Consider the following 27439-nt stretch of genomic DNA (forward strand, 5'->3'; position numbering starts at 1 on the left):
TGTAGTCTCTATAGAGCTCACAAGAAATGTTAACGAACGGGCCCACGACAATATACGACCACATATTTATGTGGGCATATAAAAACTGTAGTCTCTATAGCGTACACAAGTCAATTGTGACAGACGGACGAATAGGGAAAGTGGGCATATAAAAACACCAAATTGTAGAGAAAATCTTTTCTATTAATTCCAAAGGTTTCAACAAAAAATAAAGGTTGGACAAGTAGATACATATTTTAGAATTCTTTTCACAAAATTTTCATTAATGACAGTTTCACATACTGCCCCTTTAAAATCTTGCAATGCTGCATTTAAGTGTATTTGAATTTCTGATCATTTGACATTGCAAGCTTAAATTTTTTTAATATGTTATGTTATAATATAAATGTAATTCTGTTCAATACAATAAGTCATATGTTCAATTTTATACATGAATAGACAGAGAGGCAAATCTGTACTGCAAAGATGTAGGATTTCTTATCAATACACACAAATCAACATTAAATGGACTTCTGTTCATTAATTCATTTAGTCCAAGAAGGGAACAGAATGCCAATCCTGACCCTTGTCCCTGTCCGAATACAAAACGTCCACAGTTAACAAAGCCAATAGTTTTTCTATCATTCAGGGTCAAATCAACAGTATCAGATGGCAAAAATTCTGTTCTCTTTTTCTTAGGTCTACTTTTCTTATTTTTCACCTTCTGTTGACCCTTATTATGATCTTCATGAAGTGTTTCTGTTGGTCCACCATATTTGGAATTTGTAGATAATAGTTTCAGATCGTCAGTTGAAGGGATACAGACATGTGAAAACTTTGATGGAATTCCTCTATATCGCACAGTAATTTGAACAGGTATAAGAGCATATACATGATTACTCAGTAATGATTTCATTTGCTCTAATACTTCACATTCAGGGTCCTCCTTTCTCTCAGCAATAGGTAGACGTTTTGAAATAACTTTAGAAATATTCCTCAATTCCTTTTTATTTCTTAAAACATAAAATTGGTCAGAAAAGTCTGATGTGTCTTGAAACTGATCCTTCCAAGCTTTAACTAAACCATTCCAAGAACATGAAAATGGAGAAGGCACACCCAACTTGAAATAATTGGGACATTTATCAGGAGGATATCTTTTATATTTATCTAAAAGTTCAGTAGCTACTTTTGTTTGTTCTGCTTTGCCTGCTGGAGTATCTATTTGATCAGAGGGAGAATGAAGTGCACCCATTTCAGCATTTAAACTTTCAGCTTCTTGTAGACCCCCTGTACGTCCTCCTCTATAAACAAATGCTATGTGAAAAGCCATTCCCCAACCAGATGGAACTACTATATCCCATCCACTACCATAACCTAATCTTCCTGCATCAGATTGTTGATTACCAGGTCTCTGTATCAATAGGACAGGAATTCTTGATTCTTTTTCTCCTAATTCTAATGCTGAACCTAAAATAACATTGTTTAACATAAAAAGTACATTCAGAAACTAGTAGCTGTTAAAAATGTCCAGTTGATGTGGACCCTGCTAGAATATTTCACGCCATCTTTACAGAATTGAGAAAAGGACTACCAACTTTTTGTCGACAGTGGCATAATAACTTACATGCTAGTCCATGATATTATCTTCTACTTCATCATTTGTCGAAGAAAAATAAGAATACACATTACCTGGAACCACAAGATGAGATCTCATTTTATTGAGTTCTGCATCTGTTATTTTAGTTTCTTTCACTTCTTTTCTAATATCTAGATTCCACAGTGGTGAACTGAGTAGATCAGGACTGGGTAGACATGATTTTATATCATTGGTGTTTAATCCTATAAAAATACAGAACATATTAACTCAAATCTTATACTAACACAATCCTGTAATTATTCACTTTTAAGTTGATATGTGCACACTGACATTTCAATTTTCAGATGGGTCTGTAATCAGGGAAATTATCGATAAGTACACATGAGAATAACCATATTGTATATTTTATCTTAAATATCATAGTTTATGATGAATCAGACAACAAACATTTCTCCACAATAACTGAAATTCAGCCATCTGCTGAAAAAATGAATATTTAGATGGCTATATCCCTTTAAAACAGATTTGAAAGGACAAAGTGCATTGGATAATTGTCATGAACTGGAGCAGGAATCGAACCTACATCTCTTGATTATAATAATCAACGCTCTGCCACTTGAGCTATCCAGTTTTGTGTATTATATAGAACAAATAAATTCAAGATAGTTTTGAAAGAAATTCTGACATAAAACGACATTGCAATAGGGACTCAACTTATTATATAAGTATATTGAATACTTTCCTCAAAAAAAAGATTAGAGTTAGGTCAAACAAAAAAGATAGCTTGCCAGATAACATACTCCCACTGGCAGTGGGCAAAAAAATCATAACTAAATTTTTATTAACTAAAAATATATTAGAGATCTTCATAATACAAAATTTCTCATAATGAAGATCTTCGTAATGCATTTGTAGTTCAAAACCTTTATGCTATGCATACCAAGTGTCATTAGCCTTTATGGTGTTTACAAGAAATGTGAACAGACGGGTGGACAGTTTGGGCGACAGCAATATACGTCCACATGGAAGATGTGGGCGTATAAAACAGTTACAGATACATCGTTTTTGAATGCAGACCGAACAGACCTCTGAAGGGTAACAAGCTGAAGAATGAGTCTGTTGTTTATAGATTTTAGCAACCTAAAATAGAAGCCTTCTTTGCTGATGGAAATTAACTTTATTTCCAAAGCAAATATACAATACAGATATATTTCAACAAGCCCTCATGTGCAACAGGACTATAGCTTAAAAATTGCTCAATTCACTGTGATCAGAGGATACTTTATTTTAGAACCTACCATGTTAACTTACCTTCAAGTTGCAGTTTAAGTTTTGTCTTTTTATCAGGAAGAAATAATCTAGGATCCCTTACTGTAAGAGGCAAGATCATTCTTGGTGGAACCTCTGCTGGTGATTGACATCCCTGAAGCTCCTTCCACAACGCAACTTGCCCTTTCGATTGTTTAGCCTTGCTTTTATAGTATTTTTGCCACCAGGAATCTTGACAGTTTATACCACCCACTTGTGCTGGTTTCAATGAATCAATCAATATTGTATGGCTCAATGGGCCAGTTAAACGGAATTTCACTAAATTATCTTTTAATGAAGTTATTATTGTTTCTCCTATCTTCACTTGCTTATCATAAAGACAATTTTCGGTCATCTTAACAGATTCCATGAGTAAATTTTCAGATTGGAATGCATTAGTAATTTCATACCAGATAGCACTATAACAGGACGGGTGGCACCAGAGCCAAACTTGTCTTAGTTTATTCTGCTGGCTAATAACTTCAGGGTTCCAGAGAAAAGAAACCTGTCCTACTGCCTGTTCAGGATATTGTTCATAACTATATAGCATATTTTGCCCTTGACGATTCCCTTTGATGACAGCAGCTCCACCTATTGTAGAACCTAGAATGAATCATAAATAAACACTTAAAGGGATTGTAAAGAGGTTTTCTAAACTTTTTATGTGTATCAGAGACACTGATAGCATCATTTTGCAAACATTCCAAGTTTCACTCTGTGGTTCTTGCAATTCCACTAAAACGTCACTAGAGGAGAACTGCATAGATATCAATAGTAGCTGCCGGCAACTCCCCTCCAGTGACATCATAAAATGTGGTAGTATTAGTGGAATTGCAAGAACCTCAGACGTCAGAATGAAAATTGGAATGGTGCAAATTGTAGCTATCAGTGTCCCCAATACACATAAAAAATTCAGAAAACCTCTTTACAATCCCTTAAAAGAGATTGTAAAGAGGTTTTTTTTAGCTACAATTTGCACCATTCTAGTTTTCAATCAGATTTCTGTGGTTCCTGCAATTCCATAAAAAAAGTGTTGAAGATGTCACTAATTGCATAAAGCATATTGAGTGACATCATCAAACACTTTTTTTTTACCACTTACAATTCCTTTAATTCAACTTGTGAGTTTTTACATGAAATGTTCATTGGTATTAGCATTAACTGTATCCAACAAATTTATACGAATGACAGACCCACAAGTTTCTGGGACCCAATATCAGTTTCTACTACACCATTTCATTATTTATCATAAGAGGTGTCAGAAGTAGATTTCATCAGATAATTATTCTTACTTATAGAAATTTACTAAACATTAAAATAAACTATATCAGTTTCTACTACACCATTTCATTATTTATCATAAGAGGTGTCAGAAGTAGATTTCATCATATAATTATTCTTACTTATAGAAATTTACTAAACATTAAAATAAACTATATCAGTTTCTACTACACCATTTCATTATTTATCATAAGAGGTGTCAGAAGTAGATTTCATCATATAATTATTCTTACTTATAGAAATTTACTAAACATTAAAATAAACTATATCAGTTTCTACTACACCATTTCATTATTTATCATAAGAGGTGTCAGAAGTAGATTTCATCATATAATTATTCTTACTTATAGAAATTTACTAAACATTAATTTCTTGAAAATTGACAAATAAATCCAAAAAGTACAAACCTGTTTGATTAGTCAATAAATGACTAAAACACTGAATAATAACATCTTCGTATCCACATATTTCAATACAACATTCATAAGATACATCCTGAAAATAAAATGACTCCTTGCATGAGTAAAGTCAGGAATGTGTCATTCTGACATTTAGGACCTCATCAGATTTATCAATGTCAATATTCTTTCTAAAAATGTAAATTTAAGTTGTGTTTTCACCTCATCAGGTACTTTGCAGTTCCATTCATTTCAGAAAATTTATATTTCTATTAAATTTACCAAGATTTTATTAATGACACTTAATGACAGCCTAAAAATGTCTACACACCAAAAAATTAGAACAGAAATCACTTCTAAAGATTTCACAGGTACATTATTTCGAAGATGTAACCTTAGAGCTACATTACCTGTAAAAGGCAATGGTTAACTGTAGCTCTATAACAAGCTCTATAACTTCTATCAGTAGGTCGAACAGGTAACTTATATCCCCATTTTTCTGTCATATGAAATCGTTTTGCATGCCAAATGTGAGTCTCAAGCCATTTAACTCTACGCTGCCTTCTAACATAGTCAGCTAATAAATTCTTAGGTCTTCGTCTATGTTTTCTACTAGGTCTTTTAGTACCAGTTTCGGGCCTATTTTTATACTGAAAAAAAAAAAAATCAAAATTCATACAATAATTTTCAGTTGGAACGTTTACCTTATGCCGAGTGCTTTTTCAACATAAGAAACCTTTTGTCAGATTTGTGATGTATCATATTACAGACCTACATACCTCAATAAGCGCAGCTTCTCTCAGTCTCCGGGGAAGTCTCTTGATGTTATGACTCATAGCACGTCGACGTAAATGTCTAGGCAACTTTTGGAAAATTACTCTGTTTCCTCCTATGTGATGAATGTTTTGAAGCAATGCATTGATTTCTGATGCCCTGCTTTCTGCAAACCTATAAACTTTGATTTCTGAAAGAGACAATCATAAAATTTCAAATTCTAATATATATATATATATATATATATATATATATATATGTGTAAAAAACCTAATGATGCACAAGAAGGGTGGAATGATATTCATCACTTTCAAATTATTTTATGCATCAATTTAAATAATGTGAATATTATCAGTTTCTACTACACCATTTCATTATTTATCATAAGAGGTGTCAGAAGTAGATTTCATCATATAATTATTCTTACTTATAGAAATTTACTAAACATTAAAATAAACTATATCAGTTTCTACTACACCATTTCATTATTTATCGTAAGAGGTGTCAGAAGTAGATTTCATCATTTATATGATCTGAATAAAAAGGAAATCACCCAAAGAAGCTTACCCCTTGGCATAACAACATCATAAACATCAATTCGAGATTTTTTATTCTTACACAACTTGTCTTCCTTTCCATTGTCCAAATTTCTCTTCTTACTAGATTTACTAGTCATGTTGATCTTTCATCACATCAGGTCAAATTCTGTAAGCATAATTGTACCAATAATAATGACTCAAGCTTATCCTTATAATAAATGATCTTTTGGTTTATCACCTTATCAACAAAATTAAAAAATAGTTGGTTCGACTAACATAGATATTCTTATCTGTCACAATCAACAATTTGTAACTTTCTAGCTTTAATAATCAAAGATTTAAGATAAAACCAACAAAAACGATAGATTAGTTCTGTGATTGTCAATTATACTTTTCAGAAATTAAAAACCAGCCATCCAAGGATAATTACAAATAATAGGGTAGTAAATGTTGTTTCTTCCAAACAAAAGTTGGAATATGTCTTTTTTCTACCTCAAAATAAATAGCAATAAATTTAAAGCTAAGGGTCAGATTTTATTTGAGTTGATAAATCCTATATCAATAATAGACCTTATTCACACGTCAGGCCATATTGAAACCAGAACGTGATTCATAATGCAAACAAACGTAACAGCATAGCATAGCATGTCAATGCGGTAAAATTGCCAACTTCTGTCCTTCACAAATCTGATTAACTCAAAACTAATTATAGTTTACATCATTATAATCAGAGTTAATTAATCTGCATCTTGATACTTTCAGATAAAATTTACCCCCACCCTTCAGAGAAAGGGCAGCTTTATGGACAAAACTGCCAAGTATCTTGTACAAAGGGTTTACTGCATTTACAATCGTCAGACTTGTGATTCAGACTTGTGATGTATGTCGTGAGCTGAGAAAACTTGATATTTTTCAATGTAGCTAACAGTTTATATGAAATCTTTGTCCGTCGCTGGCCATAGACTGCATGTTAAATCGACGTTGTTTATCCCGAGGCGTAAGAACTAGATTGATTAGAGGAGAATCAGTGTGTTGCGCATGCGCACGTATAATACCGAATTGGCTTATTCATTGGCAGTTACCAGTCTGATCTTTAAATGACCAAGTGATATTCTAAGTTTGACCTTCCTCCAAAGTCCACAGGCGACTAGTCGCCAAAATCTTATCGGATGCGGTGTTTATTCACTTAATTCAGTGTGTGTTCCCGTATATCTCGGACTACACCACAGGCTAAATTTTACATGTAAAATTTATTCTCAACACACCTCTCATCAAAATAACAAATCACCCTTTGCTACGATAACCAAAACTGTGGGCATGAATACTCTTTATCGTGCCTTGCTTAATTGTTCTTAACAAGCGTTTTATCAACAGAAATGTGTGAAACTAAAACATTTACAGAACTTGTCAAGCAACGTGCTGTAACTAGTGGGCGCTGCGATCAGTTGATCAGTTGAGGGGTGTGTCTTTTTACAGCCGAACAATGACCAACCTTTCTGGAAACGTAGCCTCAATGACATGGAGTTGTAGTCTACCCTCTTCTTGTCTGGATGAATGCATTGATTTTCAAGATGTTAATGCTATCGTGAAAAATAGCACTGTATTAGAATCTAAGTGTATATTTCATAGGTGGATATCTGGATACGTAGCCTATGGAATGTATTTTGCAAACTCAATTACTGTTAATCATTATTTCTCACTTGAAACGTTTTATCCTTGAACAATATGCATCTTGCGTAGTTTTATTTAGCCTATTGTAGCATCTGACACCCAACTATAGAGTTATAACTCAATGCACCAAACTACGACCAGTCCAGATGGCTAGTAGATTACACACACCATATTCGTGACACCTTTATATGATGGGAGGTAACCGAAATTAACAAGTCTACTGAAGATATTGACAATCCATATCATCATTTCAAGATTACCACCAAAATGTCAGGATTTGTTAGAAGAATAATTCATACATCGAAAGCACCTAAAGCTGTAGGGCCTTATAGGTAACTGTGATATTAATTTGGAATGACTCGAGGCATGTATATCTGTATATCTTATGGACTTATGTTCAGAAGGAAATGAATTGGTTGGTGTGTCTTTGAGCTCAATTGTGGCCAAAATGCACATAATGTGCAAATCTGAACTTTCTTAAGATTCATTAAGGCCTATATAATTTCTTATTGAGACTATTTTTTGTGTTTATAGTCAAGCAGTTGTTGCTGATAATACTATGTATATTTCTGGACAGATAGGATTTAATCCAGAAACTATGGAATTGGTGGAAGGTGGAGCAGTTGGGCAAGCCGATCAGGTTTGTACATTAGATTAGTGTAGGCCTAGTGTCAGCTTTGTATACAGCATATATACTTACGGTACTATAAGTGTACCTAGGTTTACTGGACTATATTATAGAAATTTTGAAGTCTATCAAAGTCTATCCTTGCATTGATTCACTGAGTAGGCCTACCTTTAAGTATCACAGTAAGCCTACCATTTTATTTTTATTTCTAGGCGTTAAAGAATATGGGAGCAATTTTAGAAGCTGCTGGTGCAACTTTCAACAACGGTAGTCATAAATGTTTTTAGTTTCTTATAGACAAGATAAACACTGAAAAGGCCTTTCAAGGATTTAAGCAATTGTATTAGAGGAAATATGATGATCAATATCATAAAGTAGATATTTTGTGGCTCAAGTCAGACATGACATAATTTATAAATTTAATTTAAACTATCCATAATCAAATTTTTATTCAATTTAGAGTTACTTGCATTGAAAATTATTTCTTTGTAAAATTTCAGTTGTTAAATGTACAGTATTATTACAAGATATTAATGATTTTACCAAAGTAAATGAAGTTTATTCTAAATGTGAGTACAATCCAATCAAAACAACCCATATTTAACCTAATATATAATGTAATTATTTGATATAATTGTACTTCTTAGTGGTGTTTCATTTCCACAAACTCCCTGCCCCTCCCTGACCCCTCAAAAATGAAGCTAGACCAGCTACCACACACCACCAGCCACCTCTACTTTAAATTTCTTATATTGGAAAGGGAAAGAAATTGCATGTGAGCTCCCTTTGACAATTTTGTGGCCATTACTCTGGCCCTCTGATACTTCTGTCAATACTTGTGAATAATACTTTGTATAAACTACGTTTTTTTCTTTTTAGATTTTAGTAAATCACTTCCGGCTAGAGCAGCCTATCAAGTTGCTGCCCTTCCAAAGGTAATAATATGGATAATCTCCTCAAATCAATTCTTTTCCTTGCAAATAGCATTTATATTTTACTCATTTGAACCCAGAAACTTTTGATGTGTGTAATATGGGCATCAAGAAACACTCCCAGAACGTGTTTCGATTGTCACCATATTGGTAAGAAATATGATCCAAAATTGTTTGATTGGTAACTACAATCAGTAAACTTTGGTAATAATTTTGGCTACAGTCGCTACAGTTGTCAGTTATTGTCTAGTCATCGAAACTAATATCAATATCAATATAATCTGTAATTTTTTGTACTGTGCTTTAAATAAATGGAAAAATTTTATTAGGAGTAAAGTAAAGTAAATACATGTGAAAGGTATTCTTATCATATTTCAGAATGGATTAGTTGAGATAGAGGCTATAGCTGTATTGGGAGAAGTCAAAGATCAATGACTACATTTTACTAGGACATCTAAATCTTATCTTTGAATTATCTTTGTGCCTTTTGTTTTGTGAGTGATCAATAGAGTATTTTCTTTGTTATTGTAATTATCAAATTGTGAAAATTATTTTTTAATGGGCTAAATACTATTTTAATAGTTTATAATATAATATATACGTTAAAATTATACAATTCTTTATATAGAATATTGAATATTACTTACTGATATGTATGAGTTTTATATGTACATTTAGACAGTGATATCTTTACCTATATAGAAGTAACCTTGATTATCTAAGAATTAAATCTACCCATGTCCATGTAGTTTCTGTTAATGGATCCTGGATATTTCTTTAAATGTGCAGAGGTTTTCTTGCTTTTAAGTCAGTGACAATGAGAGCATCGATTTGCAGGGTCCTTATGCACATAAAATGTTAAGATAACCTCTTTACAATCCCTTGAAGATATATATACATGAATTAAAACTGTTGACGGCATCAATTAATTAAACTATAAAACAAAATGAAACTTTATAAATGAAGTTGTGCCTGGTAAATTGTTACACAGTAATAGGCCTAGCTGTCCATGGGGTACCCTACCAAGTTCAAGTATAATTATAAACTCTTTATTTGACATGGGTCATAATTAGGTCCAATACGCAAGGGCATGGTCCTGTCTAACATTCAGCCCATGGGGACAATATCATGGATGAAAAAACAAATTTCACCTTATGCTGAAAATTAGTTTCACAAAAATGCTTCAAAAAAGCTTAAGTTCCATACCTGAACTAAACCCAGTTTACTTAAAAAAAAATAATTACCTCTCCAAGTTATCCCTTGGGTTAAACCCAATCATAATCCTCGCTAATAATCTTAACCGTAAGTCTCGGCGGCCGAGTGGTTTATGCGCACGCTCCGAAATGAAGTACTCTTTCCTTTCATATATTTAAAAAAAAACTATAACCCTTTAAGTAATATATACGGAGGGGTAGGGTATTTATTCGAAGTAATGGAATTTGACGATTGTGGGCAATCCATACTTTGCCCCCATGTAAGTAGCTACGCTAATGTTTGTTGCGAAATTTTTACTACACATCTGTTTCATTCTTTTTATTTGTTCTATATCTAAGTCAATGTTCAAAGATATAAGGAATAAGGAGGTACCTGTTTTATTTATTGAGCTTTAGGTGACAAGGTTATGACATGCTGTACTGTCCATAAAGAAATACCACGGCATAACAATATACAAGAATACAGATAATTTTTTCATCAATATTAATATACAGTTAACAATTATTATTTAAATGGACAATATAATATATATCACAGATAGATAGAAATACTTGTTGGAATATTAAATGGAATTTGCTTGTGTACCCATGTTTTGTTGTTTAGCGCGCCACTGAAACCCTACTTTTAATTTTATCCTTATCCGGAAATTACAACGTTAAAAATACCAATCCCATATTATTTTGCAGGTATTTAAACAATTTTTAAGTGTGATTAAATGAGAATTCAGATGAACCAATTCAAGATCAATTCTAATAAATGACACGGCAATGATTCGATTTAAAAGCTATTCGAAGACGGGTTTTAATTAATTTTGCCACATATTACAAATAATAATAATGATCTCGTTGTTGTATATACATAGTTGTGAGGAGTAAATAGTCGTTGTTGTTTAAATTGACAAAGGTATTCAGCAAAAAATCAAAAGATTATTAAATCTTTGGATGTTTCTTTTAAATTCCACATTCCAAAAATACAGTCTGAAAAAATGAAAGATTAAAAAATTGGAGGTTATAAGTGAATTAAACAAACACATGAGATACCAAAAAGTCTGTAACCAATAATTTCTAGTTCGTACCTTTTTTTTTTTGTTGAACAGTTGAAATTACGTTTCTTCTGCTTCTATCTGTTCAGCAGCTTGTTGGTTATCCGCTGTAGTTCCATCTACAAAATATATAAATATCACTTCTGTATTACAACCCTCATACCAAATAAGCCAGAGTACATGTATTTTTGTGTGTGTGTGTGTCTTTTCAACTAAAATCTTACTAAAGACTAACTAATTTTCACATAATTAATAAGCTTATCTATTGCTCTGTGGCCTAGACCAGTGCTTTCATTTAGACTCGTCTCAGGTATCAAAGATTGAAATATCTGCGTCGGCATTAACCCCAATTGGATGCAATGTGATATAATTATGCAACAAGCCACACGCCAAATAAATTTTTTTTATCAAAGTAGCAAAGGGGAAAAAGATATATATCATTAACCTAAAACAAAATGTTTCAAACGGTCATTTATCATGGTGGGATCTAATGAATGTTCAATAAATCTGGCGAGAAACTAAAATGATAGTATAATAAACAAGGTGATTAAATACAATAGTAATATAAAATATTTAATATAAATGGTATTGATTGATAGATCAATATAATCTTTTTGTTCTACTATTTCAATATACAATGTTCTTGGGTTTGAGTAATTGACTAATTTCCACCTATATTAAAAATTTACCATCTAATTTTATGTCGTTATTCGTCAATATGACACTCTGTTAAGGGTGCAATTCAAGGAAGCTATATTACACGATACCATGCATATAAATTTATTCATATGAATACTTTGATTAGTTTGATCTTTTATCTACCTTATTCTTTTATATTTTGTTGGTAACTGATATATTCATATAGAGTTATGATGTAATATGATCAGTATATAATTTATTATGTTTATTATTAACTAATATATAATCATAGGAAGATTTTCGTGTAAATAGGATCGTATTTAAGTACTTTATATTAAAGGTAAATGCAAGTTATATAATGTAATGTAATTTAGAAATTTGAATATCAATATGAGACAATCTGTCCAAAGGGGTAGACGACAAATCAAGACAGGAACACGACAAGAACAAGACAAGACAAGACTAGAAACTGTCATGTTATATACTAGATTGGTTTTTTTTCGCTATGCTCTCCACAACAGAAGACTCCTCCAATCCTTCCGTCCTTAAAGTTTTAAAGTTTCAGGGAGCTGGAATTGCATGGTCGCTCGCTCGACCTTACCATCGGTCAAGATTATACCTTAAGATTTTTTTACCTTTTCTTCCTTGACATGCAGGAAGACTTACTACTTGACAAAGACTCCTTGGAGGAGAGTGGTTCAAATCAGACAATAAACCAAGATTCAGTGTGCTGCAGACTGTGCGTGTGAAGATCCCTGGACAGTTTGCTACTCTTTTGGCAAATTTTCCCTTGTCGCACTCTGCATGACGTTGACCAATTTTATCAGTACAGGAGGCTCTTGATAAATAACTATAATATGATCTCATACACAGTCTTTCAGTCAAATAAGTAAAGGAAGAGTGAGTATTCCTTTGATCGTTGGTAAGTCCAGAACTATCAGACTGACATGATGATCAAAAAGTCATAATTTGACATTATAACGTGTTCAAAATTTCTTACCTTTTTGTGACTCGACAGGTTTAGTTTCCTCTTGTTCCTCTTTATTTGTCGTTTGCTCTGTTTGAGTTGTCGTTTGCTCTGCTTGAATTGTCGTTTGCTCTGCTTGAGTTGTCGTTTGTTCCTCTGGCTGGTTTTTTGTTTGCGCTACTGTGGTTTCTGCAGATTCTGATTTCGAAGCTGTCTGATCCGTTTTACCTTTACTCTCCGCTACTTGAGAACTTTTACTTCCACCACAACCCATGTTTTTACTTATAAATTTCCTGGTTTGATTCGATTTAAAAAGAAATTGGTATTCCAGTTTGTTGATTAGAGTTTGGACACAACAGTATTAGCGTACAAAGATCCAAATCCAACGAGCAAGCCAGCTTTACCTATGTTGATGTTTATCATTGTGTTTGGAAAGTTGTCTTGACTACTCTAATCTAATTTCTGTAATGGTATATCTTATGTGGTGATTCGTTTGTATAATTAGCTACCGGAGACAAACAAATATAATATATAAATTAATATTAAATTATTATATTTACTCTGAAATCTAGTATGTCACACCTACTTATTTAGATCAGTGTGTCGTAAACTAAATACTAAAACAAACTGATGAATGAACTTTAAAATGAACTTTAAAATGTTAGAAAGACATGTACTTAATAAAATGAAACACGTGCTAGTTTTGTGTTCTTGAAAAAAAGTAATGAATATATAAAAATTTATCAGAGTGATTGATAGTGACAACTGAAGGTTGTTGATTGTATTTGGACACTGATGGTAGTTGATTGCAGTTGATTGTATTTGGAGACTAATAGTAGTTGTCAGTGCTTGGAGACTGTTAGTAGATGATTGTACTTGGAGACTAATTGTAGTTGTCAATGCTTGAAGACTGTTAGTAGATGATTGTATTTGGAGACTAATAATAGTTGTCAGTGCTTGAAGACTGTTGGTAGATGATTGTACTTGGAGACTGATAGTAGTTGTCAGTGCTTGAAGACTGTTAGTAGATGATTGTACTTGGAGACTAATTGTAGTTGTCAATGCTTGAAGGCTGTTAGTAGATGATTGTACTTGGAGACTAAGAGTAGTTGTCAGTGCTTGAAGGCTGTTAGTAGATGATTGTACTTGGAGACTAATTGTAGTTGTCAATGCTTGAAGGCTGTTAGTAGATGATTGAACTTGGAGACTAAGAGTAGTTGTCAGTGCTTGAAGACTGTTAGTAGATGATTGTACTTGGAGACTAATTATAGTTGTCAATGCTTGAAGGCTGTTAGTAGATGATTGTACTTGGAGACTAATAGTAGTTGTCAGTGCTTGAAGCTGTTAGTAGATGATTGTACTTGGAGACTAATAGTAGTTGTCAGTGCTTGAAGCTGTTAGTAGATGATTGTATTTGGAGACTAATTGTAGTTGCAGTGCTTGAAGGCTGTTAGTAGATGATTATACTTGGAGACTAAGAGTAGTTGTCAGTGCTTGAAGGCTGTTAGTAGATGATTGTACTTGGAGACTAATAGTAGTTGTCAGTGCTTGAAGGTTGTTAGTAGATGATTGTACATGGAGACTAATAGTAGTTGTCAGTGCTTGAAGACTGTTAGTAGACGATTGTACTTGGAGACTAATTGTAGTTGTCAGTGCTTGAAGGTTGTTAGTAGATGATTGTACATGGAGACTAATAGTAGTTGTCAGTGCTTGGAGACTGTTAGTAGATGATTGTACTTGGAGACTATGAGTAGTTGTCAGTGCTTGAAGACTGTTAGTAGATGATTGTACATGGAGACTAATAGTAGTTGTCAGTGCTTGAAGACTGTTAGTAGATGATTGTACTTGGAGACTAATAGTAGTTGGCAGTGCTTGAAGGTTGTTAGTAGATGATTGTACTTGGATGAAGACTGTTAGTAGATGATTGTACATGGAGACTGATAGTAGTTGTCTGTGCTTAAAGACTTTTGGTAGATCATTGTACTTGGAGACTAAGGGTGATTGACAGTGCTTGGACACTGGTAGTAATCTTTTGTACTTGAGAGACCAGGAGTAATTGACAGTGCTTGAAAAATGGTGGTAGTACATATTATTGTACTTGGGCACTTTCATATAATGTAATTCAGAGGCCAAGCGTGCATAAGATTGTACAAACGTTGACTGCTTTGACAGTTCGATAATCAATGATTACTTGTGGAGTTAAAAGTTTTAGAAACATAACAATGCATAACTTATCAAGGACTATGTAAAACTTGTAATCTGTAAAGTGTTATTTGGTGATAAGATTGAGAGATATCTGTTTCAAATACATGTACTTTATAATTCAAGCTGAATAATCCAAGGTAGATAAACAGTGTCGATTATCTTTATCTATTAATTGGATTCAGATTAATCACATACTTTTTCTTCGTTGTTATTTTACATTTTAGGCCTTAAACTTCTTTCATTTGGCATTTTGGAGAGTCCACATAACCTGTTAAATGGTTGAGTCCATAACAGGAAAATCACAAAATGACAATTAAATATGCATTTATATTTGAGAATGAGTCTGCATTAGTTGTAATAATACAGCATTGGGTATAACAAGTTACAAACCATAATGTTATATTGGTAGCTTTCAACTAATTAATACAACAATTTATGTCACTTCTTTTTGTATTAGGGATAAGAATAATGCCACATCTACAACCATTTAAATTTCTAATAATCTTCTTGACTAAATCGATTTCTTTTTATGAAAACAATATTTCAGTTACTTTTCCTCATCAGAAAAGTTGAACCTATCACTAGCATTTACGGTTAAAGTGTATCACGTTTTTCCGACTTTAGCTGATCACCAGCTGACATAACAGCTACTTTGATACTAGTTACAACAGTTACATTATGGGCTACATTATGTGTATATGATAAAACAATATCATCGACAATATATGTCGAGTTTAACGGTTTGAATCGGCTTCTGAAAGATATTCAATACCCACAAAAAGTAAAAAACATTGATAAAATAAATTATGTAGGTTAAATGAGTACAGTAATAAAGATAACACTGTCTACGAGTGTTTCAACTTCATTTCTCATTACGCTTTTTCAACAAGTTTTTTGGCAGCCTTTCTCAAATAAGTACATTTTATCCAAATAAATGGTAAAATGAACGACTTGGCAATGAATAGTATTTGTGCTACAACTTGAATCCAACAAAATGCATCACAATTTTCCTCCAGGTTTGGGCATTTAATAATGTCATTCCCAAAAGCCAACATCACGGCTATGGGTGAATAAAGTAAAATTGTTAGAAAACTGGCAGAACACACATCAGTTGGTGGCTGCATATCGATGTAAAGAGGTCGGGTGTCCGTCAGACGAATTGATCTCCACATACAGCGGTAGGTGAAAACAGCTGCAAGTGACGTAACAACTACCAGGAAGGCGGCAGGGAAATACGTCACTATCAAGAATAAATGTTGCAGTTCACTAATATCGAATAAAAACGAACACGTGGATCCCAAATTTTCTATAGCTAACAGAAATAATGGAACCATCACTCCGATTCCCAGTAACCATGGTAACAACAGTAGAACAGATTTCATACAATACTGGATCTTTCCAGTTCCATAACATTCAGAACCAATATTAACAATATAGTCCAGATTCAACATGGCAATTGACATCGTTGTTACAAAAGGCACGACGATGCTGTAGGTGACTTCCAATGCTAACTGAGCATGACATATCATTGGTCTGCTCCACATAGACACGTCAATAAGAACAGGTCCTACGTACAACCCCATAATTATGTCACCAATAGATAAGCTGGCCAACATCAAGTGTTTGCTGGAATATCGTAATTTATCAGAAGACAACACCACGCTAATCAAGATAGCATTGGTAAGAATAATCAAGACTGTAAAAACTATAGTTAGAACTAAATATATTATATCCAGCGACATCTTGATACTGTTTTATTATCTCGTCCTGAAATATAAAGATAGAATGTTCAAGACACAAATTTGTCATTTAATATCTTATGCTTGACAGACTAGCGGAAACTTCCGGCAAAATCCGATCTTTTAGACAGAGATTCACTCAGTCAGATCGACAACGTTCACAGATTGATCAGCAACCCATGTCATCAGTTGCAAACAGTATATATTATCTATATATTTTGGTGAAATACGTGTTTTAGTAAAAAGCCAATTTATGGTACCAGACTATTGTTTTGGAAGGAAAGGTAACGGATATCCTGTTAGTTATAGAGTATATATATTGTGTAATACAGGTCTATATTAGTAACTACAGATTACTTTAATAACACTGACATTTACCATATTGTGAATTAACCTAAATTCTTTACATTAACATTATACATAAATACTAATTTTCTCTGTTTATAAAAAAATTATTATCTATCAGTCTTCACTCAACAAATTTATTTTATATAGTCCTAGGCCGGATTCTAACCTCGGTTTTCGTACCACCTTCGTACCAGCTATGACGACATTAAAAGCTGATTGCGACCAAAAGAAATGAAGTAGGTCTAATCATATCAGTACACAATTCAAAAATTTGATTTCGGTCTGGTTTTTAAGTATATAATATAAAGTACATCAAGTAATAATGGTTTATCTATACACTTGGGGTGTAATTTATGTTTAAGTATAACAGTAACAGGTCTGAAGTGTATTTAGTATATATAATGGAGTTTATGGTACCAAAAAACATCTGTTTATACTGTAACAAGTACTTGAACAAATATTAGTATACACGGAAACGCAGATATCATACTATTTTACTATTTAACATATTATATTCCACACCAAATACTAGAATCGTTTTTACAGACCCAACCCTTATATTATTTTCATCACATTCCCTGACTTATGGTACTATTCTATTCTGACTAATTTACAAATGTCTGACAGAAGACTATTCAATTAGTAAAACAAAAACTATCTGACTACTTTATCCATATATGTATAAACACGAAATTATGAAATCTTAAACCTTATGGCCCACAATGATTTCGCAATTCTTTAATAATACATACAATCAGTTACTTATCAACAAATCTCTAATACTTTTTTTTTAGGTTTTGATTTTGTAAAAGTTTTATTATGACATCTGTTGTGGCAACGACTGCAGAAATCAAATGATTTTTAAATCCGATCAAACGAAAAGTTAACTTCAACATATATAGCTGGAAATATGAGATTGTTCTAAATTTCTACCGTGCTAGGTTATGAACTTTACAACATGGTACTGATTTAGAACGCTATTCGATAAAATATTCAGACTTTGGTTCTTACCTTACTTATTGCTACAAATTTAATAGACTTATCCAAAACATAATGTTCAAACTATTCGACACTACGTCTTTATGTTGTGTTTCTGAAAGAGATTCAGAATGGTTTTTAAAAATAACAGAAAATTGAATGATGAAGTTAAAGTTAGTGAGGTTCCTGTTGTTAATATCAAGTAGCCAGTACGATGGAATTCTTCCTTGAGTAGCCTGATATTTTACTCCGGTTCACATAGTTACTAAAAATAACTCAAACATGTGTGGGTTAAACTTCACGCCAAATTCATTCTTTCTCCGACCTTGATCTCTTTAGGTTGTCACAACTTTACTGAGATTTAGTGGTTTTTCATGTATCAAGCAGGGTATAGAGGTGCACCACGCGTTTAATAGTAGCACTGCGGTCAAATTATGACAAATTATTTTCGGTGTATGACATTAACATGTTATTATGGGGCCTCTGAAAAAATATTTTTTTCGAAAAGAAAGCAGGGTAAAAAAGTGGAAGAGAAAATAGCATGCCCTGCATCACCTTCACAATGGTTAAGGTATACGTTTTCATCTTATACCTTAACTGCAAGGGCCCATTTTCTTGTTCAGCGGTCGGCGATTTGATCAATCAGTGCCCTCCATTTAATGCGTAATTATTTTTTACAGTCTTTCTGTCGAGGGCTCAGATAGGCGAGTCAGGCTGTTTTTGCTGGAGTACTATCGAATCAACTCAATTCCTCAATCAACTTGCTGCATTCACAAACGTGCATGAAACAGTATAATATACACATAATGGATGGCGATTACTGGGCATTCATGGATTTCTAACCACAGATAGTTAAATGAAGAATAAGTTAGGTTTTTGTCTGTTCTATCTGTGCTTGTGGCCAAAGACTGCATTAATAGAGTATTAAGGCTATATATATGCAGTCAGAGACACGTTTTCAGGAAAGCTAAATAAATAATTTGGAAAGATAAAACAAGATTTCGGTTGTAGGTAAAACGTTTATTTGATGACACCAAGCAATATTTGTGTATACTTTGTTGTTCACCAAAGATACCAGTAGTTTGAAACCAAAGATATATATCAGAAAAACATCCACATTCCCACACAAAGCCTTCAATCAAACACATTACGAATATCAACGGATATTCGGAGCTAGTCAATCATTATGGCTAGTTTCAGATGTAATTGTATAAGAACGATATGTCCACAACATCGGCATAACACATACTGCTAACATTAAAAATACGAAATAAATAATTTCATAACCAAGATAGTCCGTTAAAGCTCCGGTTATAACAGAAAAACACAGTTTACCAATCACTTCACAAGTGGCCAGAGTCGTATAATGAGTGGCTTGAACATTGGATGGTGCTCTTTTTGAACATTCCATCATCAACGTGAATGTTAATGTTGTAATAGAACCACTAATGACGAGCAGGAAAGACATAACAATCACCACCATCACTGAAAATAAAAGAATGACCAAAAGAATTATAATTAAGTAGTCAATTTTTCTGAAATTATGAGGTTTCAATCAGATGCAGTGGCAAATAAGGAACAGACAAACTCAATGGGGGACAATTGTCCATACTGAATTAAAAAAGCGGCAACTCCGTGGAGTCTTCGAAGTCGTAAGCATCTCATTGAGCGTCTGCAAGGGTTCTCCCAAGACAATTTTCGAAAAATTGAATTGATTGGAGCATCTTGACTCTTATTTTGGGGCAAAAAATATAGTTTTTCAGACTTTTTCGCCACTGTTCAGATGTATACGCTTTCGAAATTGTTCCAATGATTTCAAAAGACCGTTACGTGTCTGTGAACCAATCATTCTGATCACAACCAAAAAAAATTTCTGACATGACAATTTAATTCAACATTTCCCGCCGTCCTTGGTGCTTCGAAACTTGATAACAACTTCACACCTGTAGTAGCTTGCTGCTTGTACAAATGGTAGATGGGAGTTTGGGGAATTATGCTTCTACGGTGCTTGAAAAATTGTAACGTAGGAATATGCCATGTAACTGCTACCTTACCAAGATTAATGTGGTGTCCAAACCAAACCTCTATGGATGACCAGAAACAAATGATGATACATTGAGTTAACAGAAGTACGATTCGAACTGTGTTTGTGAGTTTTAATGACGATATAATTGAACATCTACAATACAAAATATAAATAAATGATTGATCCATATTCTTCTACTGGTTGTCATACAATCTCAAGCTATTACGATCTTAGTCTTGCAATGTCCACCTTTCTTTTATCACAGAATGCAGCTATTTGATTGTACACTATCGAATACAACCAATCACATCCCTTGACTTAAAAGACTGTAAATGTAAACATTTTGGCTTATTATTTAAATACTTTCTGAGGTCTCTGATAGGCTTTATTTCTTTGCGTACAATCCATTCAACTCGCTGCATTTACACATATCTGTGATACAAGAATGGTGGGTATGGCAGTAAAGGTATAAGACGAAGTTCGTAATAACTTCACTTTGTGAAGGTGTGAAGATGACATTTTTGCAGATGCTGATCATTTTTACCTCAATATTTACCTGAAATAAGATGAAACATAGCCTCCGATGATGGAACCGACAATAGAAGCAATTTGACCAACAACACCAATCCAAAATCCCACTTTGGTCGTAGATACACCATTATCCAGTAAGAACAATGGTGTCATACTTAAAGCACCTTGCTCTCCTGTAAAATAGAATTGGAAAGGAGATCTTTATATATTTGTAGAGATTAAAAGAGGGTTTCTTATATTGACAATAGACGAGGTACGGTACAGGATTGTCGATACAGTAGAAAATAATAGAAGCAAATCGTTTCAACATCCTTTAGTTCGCACCATTTCGAATGTCCGTCCAACGTCTGCTCTGTCCCTGTAATTCTACAAAAACTTGATTATAATTGATACAGTTGATCACATTATAAGTATGTTCATTTTTCGAGACAATTTTCACGTTTGGTTTGATAAAATTTCTTACCTAATTTATAAATCAGAACATACACTAGAATCCAGTAAGTTCCTTCAGTATTGAAAACATCTGAAATATGGCGTTTCCACCAACTATTTTGGTTGGTAACTACATCGTCTTTAAGGTCGCAATTTTCTTTTTCGCTAGTTTTCGGGAGGAATGTGAGAACAATGAAAACCCCAAGACAGTAAACCATAGCTAAGGATTGAAATAATACTACCCAACTTATATACTCCATTAACCACGTCATTAATCCACCACCAAATATAGCACCAAATTTATACCCTACAACTTGAGCAATATTCCCATAGCCTAATTCCACGGTCGTTAGTAAATTAATTGCCACCCCGTCTACGGCAATGTCTTGTGTAGAAGTCAATAAATTGAAGAGTAACAGAACGCTGGTCAGTTGAATTATATTGTCTGGTTCAGAAACAGCACCAAAGAAACATGTTACAACCAAACCAACCATACTAGTCACCAACCACGACTTCTTGCTGCCATATTTATCTACCAATGGTGCCCAGAGTGTCTTTAGCATCCATGGTGCCAATAGTAGTTTAAATAGTCCTAGTTTGGTTAAAGACATTCCATTGGATCTGAAATAAGTTGGCAGAAATCTAGACTGTAGACCATACGGCAGTCCTTGTATAAAATAAAGAAATACTAACAACAACAGATGAGATGACATTCTCAACCTATCACTTTTTGACGACCGTCGAATAGTTACATCTTCCAATTCTGAAAAATAAGAGACAAATTATTTCCAGGTTTTTAGTCACGTTACCTCACAGTTATTCAAAATAATAAAGCATGGACTTAGAGAATTAGTTGTGGTCTGAGAACTGACTCAACTGAGAGAGAATGCAAAAAAGAAATTATGCTCTGTTGTGCTCCGTTCATAGAGGTATGGCACTGTTATTAAAGGGAGGTAATCATTGAAGTGGTTGTGGCTACGTGTTCTTGTGGCGAATCGGTGTCGATAACAATAACTTTAACCTTTATCTTCTAATTTAATTCTATAACTTTAACTATATGTAGAATAATATCTCCAATGCCTAAAGAACTTCGACAGATAAATCGTCGAATAATGCTTCTTTTCGATTCAATACTTACAATACCAGTTCCCATTTTTGTGTTGCCGCTTACATCAATGACAAACGTCATTAAATTTGATTTTCTTTTCTACATCAAGCATCAGCCAGTATTTATTATTGAAAATCATTTCATAATAATGCAAACTGTACATTAGAAAGATATAAAGAAATCATTCAAATATAAGGACAAAAAAGAAACGGAATTATGTTTGTCATTGATGTAAGCATGGAGAAAAACAACAATGGCGGGATAATCAAAACAAAATAACTCATGAAGTATTAAACTAAATTATTTCGCAATGAATTTAACCAAGAATTTGATAGAATCTTTGAAAAATGATAACTTGGAGTGAGTTTTCACCCTAATTACCTCTTGTCCTTGATATTATCATTATGGTTGACTGTCGATGTACAACCATATTCATATTGATCACTACAGTGGTGTAACCTATTTTCGTGAATATAAGTTTTCAAAACCGAATTTCTTCCAAATATGAAAACGGATGTTTCTTCAGATATTCTATAAAATAATCAAAATTGGTTTGGTTCTTTATGAATCCCTCACCTTGACCCATATTTCATGAGTAAACAACTCGACCATGGCTGGTAAATGCATCACCTATTTTCGTGTACAATGTTTGATCTATAAGTAAAAATAAGTCAAGAAAAACACGTTGTATGGATACCAAGTTGTATAATTATCATTTCTTAGTATTTATCTTTAATTAATATCAAGTCATTATAACCTATGTCAATTCCTTCGAAAAACAATGATTTGAAGAACAAAAATAGTGACTGTCAAAATATGATAAGTCAAACCTAAAGTAAAAGTAATTTATTGCTAAAATTCATTGAAACAACATATTACATGTAATATGACCTAATCTACATTGTGAATTTTTCTGTTGACATGGAATCCGCTAGTTTGTCATGTTACTTTGTTCACTGGAATATATTTTAGCAGACGACACTTAGAATTCCGATTACAACTGGGGATTATAAGGAAATTTGGCCGATAAATTGTCACATTTGGTAATAACTGAAATCCACCATTTTGTTTATGTTAGAAATAGATAATAAATGTGACATTGCTTTGAAACGATTGGAAAAATTCTGCGTGTTGATGTTTTAGAGATAACCCAAGTTTATGAAAAGATGCAAATGCTGAGGTCACTTGAGGTTGCAATTATTTATTATTTCGGAAGATGCACAAAGTTAGGTTTGCAAGAAATTAGGTTACTTGACTGTATTAAAAAAAATAATGAATGTGATGTCAGATGAGACTGGGGTGGCTTATGTCAGGGGAATGTAAAAAGCCCCAAAATTAAATATTGACAAAGTCTGAGAGTCTGTAACTGTTGTGTATGCATCGTTATAATTGGGTTTAGACTTTAAAGGTGCCTACTAGTAATTAATACTGAGTAAGAAATAAAAACATGCACATACTATATTTACTATTACAGAAATGCTGAAATATTTCTTGTGCAAGGAGCAGATCCAAACTATGTGTTTCCGTCAGAAGGTGTTGCTCCTATACATTTAGCTGCTGGTTTGGGTAAAAAGGCTTTGTCTTTATTTATTGAACACGGTGGGAACCCTAATATAAAGTAAGTTATTGATGGCACTCATTTTAGTTACATGTAAATTGATCTTACAATAATTTAGATTTTATAAACAGTAGTTGGAAAGGGACTTAGTTTAATGATCCTTAGAAATAAGTGACAAATATTTTGCATGCAAATGAAATGCAATATCTGCTTGAGGGAATTTGAAATTATAAGCTTACAGTTAATTAAATCACATTGTGTGAGTGATGTTGTGTCTTGAATCTAAATATTCTATTTTCAGATCTATAGAAGGATCAACACCTCTACATGTGGCTGCTACTTGGGGTGATGATGAATGTGTTAAACTATTACTACAGTGTGGGGCTGATCCACTGATTAAAGATCAGGTAGTTCTCGTTGTATTATGGTTCCTGCTTTACAGGTCGTCTTCCTCTGAGTGCTGTCTTCATTAGCCTATTAGGTGTAGAAAAGTAACAAGTATTTGTTATATTTTTTTCTAGGATGGCTATCAACCAGTGGATGTAGCTAAAGTATATGGTCATGAAGATGTATATGTTTATCTGAAGTATTATTCTTTGTTATTATTATCTGATAATCATGACTTTATTAGTGAGAAATATACAAGTTAGTAGTTTATTTATAATCACAAATGTTCATGATAATAATGTTACAATCATAGGCAGGGAAAATTTAACATTTATACTGTTTCCGTGTGTATTAAACTCACAAGATTTATGTTTATAATTTATGGTAAATATTATCTTGATAATGCAGGTGGTGAAGCTTAAAATCATTATGCAATACATTCAACAATAATCAAAATAATTTTTTTTTTTGTATTACAGGAATGCGTATAAGTGAAGATGATAATCAAATAAGAACAGATGATAGTAAATTTGATTCTAGTTATGATAGTGATGAAGCTTCACAGTTATTTGATGATTGTATCACATCCAGAAATTATAATCATCTGTATATCAACAAACTAAATCATCAATTATATCATCATACAAGATGTGGTCAACCAATTTCTATTGATGTTACCTCCCCTGATCATCCTTATATGGATTATAAACAGACGTACAGACAGACAAACTGTTTATCTCCTGTTTCAAGTAATTCCTTAGAAGATTCTTTCATTTTATATGATAATACATCAGCTGTGACCAATCCTTATCATCGAACTTCATCTAATGTGAGAGACAATGGATGTCAATACAAGTTTATGAGTGAGCCATTAAAAAGTCCAGACCAATTTAACAAAAGTAAATATCTAATCACCAGTTCATCAATGAATGATATTCAAAAGGATGAAGCAACTCTGAGACGAGGTACATCTCCTTTACCTGAATTTCAGAAGAATTTCAAACAAAACAATACAATACAATGGGTATCTGAACATGCTGATATGTATAATAGAACAAATAACAGTAAATTGGAAGAAACTGATGATGTATTGAGATCTCAAAACCGTGAACATCTGCCCATTACAGTTTTAAACCGCTGTCATCCTCATTCTAATCAAACTCCTACCCTTAAAAAATTCTACAGTGTTGGTTGTAATTTACCACAGTTAAGTCGGAAAACCGTACCAAATTGTTACTCAAGTATCCATTGCTCTGCTGATCAACCAGCTTGTAACAGCTACCATCCAGAAATTCATCAATCATATGGAAATCAAGGTGAAAGAAATTATCAACAAGAGCATCATCATCATCCTTCTTCCCCCAAACCTAATCAGGATGTTAAGCATTATATGCAATGTCATGCAGATAAGCCTTTAGATACTGCCATACCAGCACCATCATCTTTACAGCATTCAGAGTCAGAGTCAGATTCAACTCTCAGTCAAAATTCACAGAAATCCAGTAATAGTCAGTACTCGAAAAGAAAATTTGTGAAATCAACAGACAATAATATTGTAGCTAGGAGATGTAGAGACCGCCAAGATCAATTTAATAAATTATCTCAAATCAATGGATCTCATAATGTTCCAGAACCAACAGATCAGAGAAGTTTTAATTTTGAAGCTTGTATAGATTCTGAAATCAGTTCAGATGTATCACATCATATGATATCAGGTTGTGTACCTATACATAGTGAAAGTAAGAATATTTCAACATTAACAGACATAGTATCTCAAAACCGAGCTGCTTACACAGAAAGACTATTAGAAAATAAGCAGAAGTGGCCAACTCAACAAAGCCTGTTATATTCTGGAGAAGTACCATTCACTCCTGAAAATGATAACACGAATGTTAACAATTCCTATATTTCTGATGATTCCAATCTCACCAACATTTTAAACACAGCTCAATTATCAAACACATTACCATTTGAACTAAATTCCAGCCAATCTTCAAATTCAACAACTAGAAATTCGGTAAGTAACACCAGACGTGAAAGTAATTCATCTTGTGACACTTTCGTTACATGCGAAGATGGTGACCCCAACAGAACAATCTCTGATGAGCATATCAACATGTCATCAACATCCAAGTCAAGGACGACTCCACAATTAAGCTCTCAAGGGGACAGCAGTATTAATAATACAAGTGAACATTATATTGAAGGAAGTAAGACATCCAAACCAAAGAGAACCAAGTTTAATGTTGGTGATCTGTCAGATAGACTTCAGTCATTTAAATTTGAAAGTCCTAAAAGAGGGAGAAGAAATAGAAGAGAAATGATGGATCATGATGAAAAACTAGTTAGAATAACAGATGGTGTCACCAACAGAAAACAGTATGAGTCCTCATCAGAACCCAGTTTGATTTCAGTGTCAACACCAAATGATAAAAATATCTCTCCTAATACAAGGAAACTATCAATCACGTCATCAGTTCTAGACAAGAGATTTTGTGGAGACAGGCGGCCATCTTTGGATAGTATGTTCAGTAATATTACAGTTAAAGAATATGTTTACAGAGATGTGGAAAGGGGTATAACTCTAATTGAACGTCATGTATCATCAGAATGTGGCAACAGTACTACAGGAAGATTGTCCTTAGATTCTGTTACCAGTGCTAGATCAATTGATTCACAGAAAACTGAAGAATATGACTGGAAATCTTATGTTAAAACTAAACCAGATTTGAAGCAATCTGAGACTGACAGTGATGTTGAGACAATTCAATTATCTCAACAGTTCAATTCCATGTCTAATGAAGAAATAAGACAGAGACTGTTATCATATGGTGAAGATCCTGGGCCAGTTATTGCTGCCACAAGACAGACATATTTAATACGTTTGGCTAGTATTACCAGTAATCCTGGTCTGATTCAACTTAGTAAACATGGTCCAGGTATGTTTCTGTATTCAAACATTAATAGTTTTTAATCCTACTTTAAAATGGAGCTCATTATTAGGAAAGGTGGCCTTTCAGAGTCTCCATCCAGGGACTGATTTGCCTCTTATATTTTGACAGATAATACTAAATTGGCTAAAATTTATTATCAATTAATTCAAGTACAATACTACATTCACCTTAAATGTTTTATTATTCAGACTATTCTGTAGAGT

At 33.3% G+C, this 27439-nt stretch overlaps 6 protein-coding genes across 6 annotated transcripts; 1 reads left to right on the top strand and 5 right to left on the bottom strand.

Moving 5' to 3' along the window:
* Nucleotides 1-166: 166 nt before the first annotated feature.
* On the bottom strand, nt 167-7281 carry LOTGIDRAFT_228048 (hypothetical protein). Its single transcript, XM_009045770.1, has 8 exons — nt 7142-7281; nt 5905-6042; nt 5343-5527; nt 4974-5213; nt 4573-4660; nt 2888-3487; nt 1669-1818; nt 167-1446 (listed from the first exon to the last, which is right to left on the bottom strand). The coding sequence occupies exons 2-8, from the start codon at nt 6011-6013 to the stop codon at nt 425-427; spliced, it is 2394 nt and encodes a 797-aa protein (XP_009044018.1). The 5' UTR covers nt 6014-6042; nt 7142-7281; the 3' UTR covers nt 167-424.
* A 468-nt stretch (nt 7282-7749) lies between these two features.
* Nucleotides 7750-9849, top strand: LOTGIDRAFT_208507 (hypothetical protein). The gene is made up of 6 exons (XM_009045771.1): nt 7750-7879; nt 8082-8187; nt 8388-8442; nt 8676-8744; nt 9055-9110; nt 9486-9849. The coding sequence occupies exons 1-6, from the start codon at nt 7815-7817 to the stop codon at nt 9540-9542; spliced, it is 408 nt and encodes a 135-aa protein (XP_009044019.1). The 5' UTR covers nt 7750-7814; the 3' UTR covers nt 9543-9849.
* A 3703-nt stretch (nt 9850-13552) lies between these two features.
* On the bottom strand, nt 13553-14152 carry LOTGIDRAFT_102792 (hypothetical protein; the record flags this gene model as incomplete). Its single annotated transcript, XM_009045772.1, has 1 exon — nt 13553-14152. A coding segment is annotated over one exon (600 nt), but the record flags the coding sequence as incomplete, so codon positions are not given.
* Nucleotides 14153-16047: 1895 nt separating this feature from the next.
* LOTGIDRAFT_152335 (hypothetical protein) lies at nt 16048-16917 on the bottom strand (the record flags this gene model as incomplete). Its single annotated transcript, XM_009045773.1, has 1 exon — nt 16048-16917. One exon carries the CDS (start codon nt 16915-16917, stop codon nt 16048-16050), a length of 870 nt encoding a protein of 289 aa, XP_009044021.1.
* A 2500-nt stretch (nt 16918-19417) lies between these two features.
* LOTGIDRAFT_102930 (hypothetical protein) lies at nt 19418-19723 on the bottom strand (the record flags this gene model as incomplete). The annotated part of the gene is made up of 1 exon (XM_009045774.1): nt 19418-19723. The coding sequence occupies one exon, from the start codon at nt 19721-19723 to the stop codon at nt 19418-19420; it is 306 nt and encodes a 101-aa protein (XP_009044022.1).
* Nucleotides 19724-20818: 1095 nt separating this feature from the next.
* LOTGIDRAFT_102306 (hypothetical protein) lies at nt 20819-21942 on the bottom strand (the record flags this gene model as incomplete). The annotated part of the gene is made up of 2 exons (XM_009045775.1): nt 20819-20970; nt 21261-21942. The coding sequence occupies 2 exons, from the start codon at nt 21940-21942 to the stop codon at nt 20819-20821; spliced, it is 834 nt and encodes a 277-aa protein (XP_009044023.1).
* Between the last annotated feature and the right edge of the window lie 5497 nt (nt 21943-27439).

This window comes from Lottia gigantea (assembly GCF_000327385.1).
Source record: "Lottia gigantea unplaced genomic scaffold LOTGIsca_1, whole genome shotgun sequence".
Classification (NCBI taxonomy): Eukaryota; Metazoa; Mollusca; class Gastropoda; family Lottiidae; genus Lottia; species Lottia gigantea.

Bases quoted from the DNA above. Each gene is read 5' to 3' on its own strand.
- LOTGIDRAFT_208507 (XM_009045771.1), top strand. From the start codon at position 7,815: ATGTCAGGATTTGTTAGAAGAATAATTCATACATCGAAAGCACCTAAA. The intron at 7,880-8,081 runs GTAACTGTGATA...TTGTGTTTATAG, and splicing joins AAAGCTGTAGGGCCTTATAG to TCAAGCAGTTGTTGCTGATA. The intron at 8,745-9,054 runs GTGAGTACAATC...TTTTCTTTTTAG, and splicing joins AAATGAAGTTTATTCTAAAT to ATTTTAGTAAATCACTTCCG.
- LOTGIDRAFT_228048 (XM_009045770.1), bottom strand. From the start codon at position 6,013: ATGACTAGTAAATCTAGTAAGAAGAGAAATTTGGACAATGGAAAGGAA. The intron at 4,661-4,973 runs GTAATGTAGCTC...TTTTATTTTCAG, and splicing joins TTAACCATTGCCTTTTACAG to GATGTATCTTATGAATGTTG. The intron at 3,488-4,572 runs GTTTGTACTTTT...GATTCATTCTAG, and splicing joins TTTATTGACTAATCAAACAG to GTTCTACAATAGGTGGAGCT.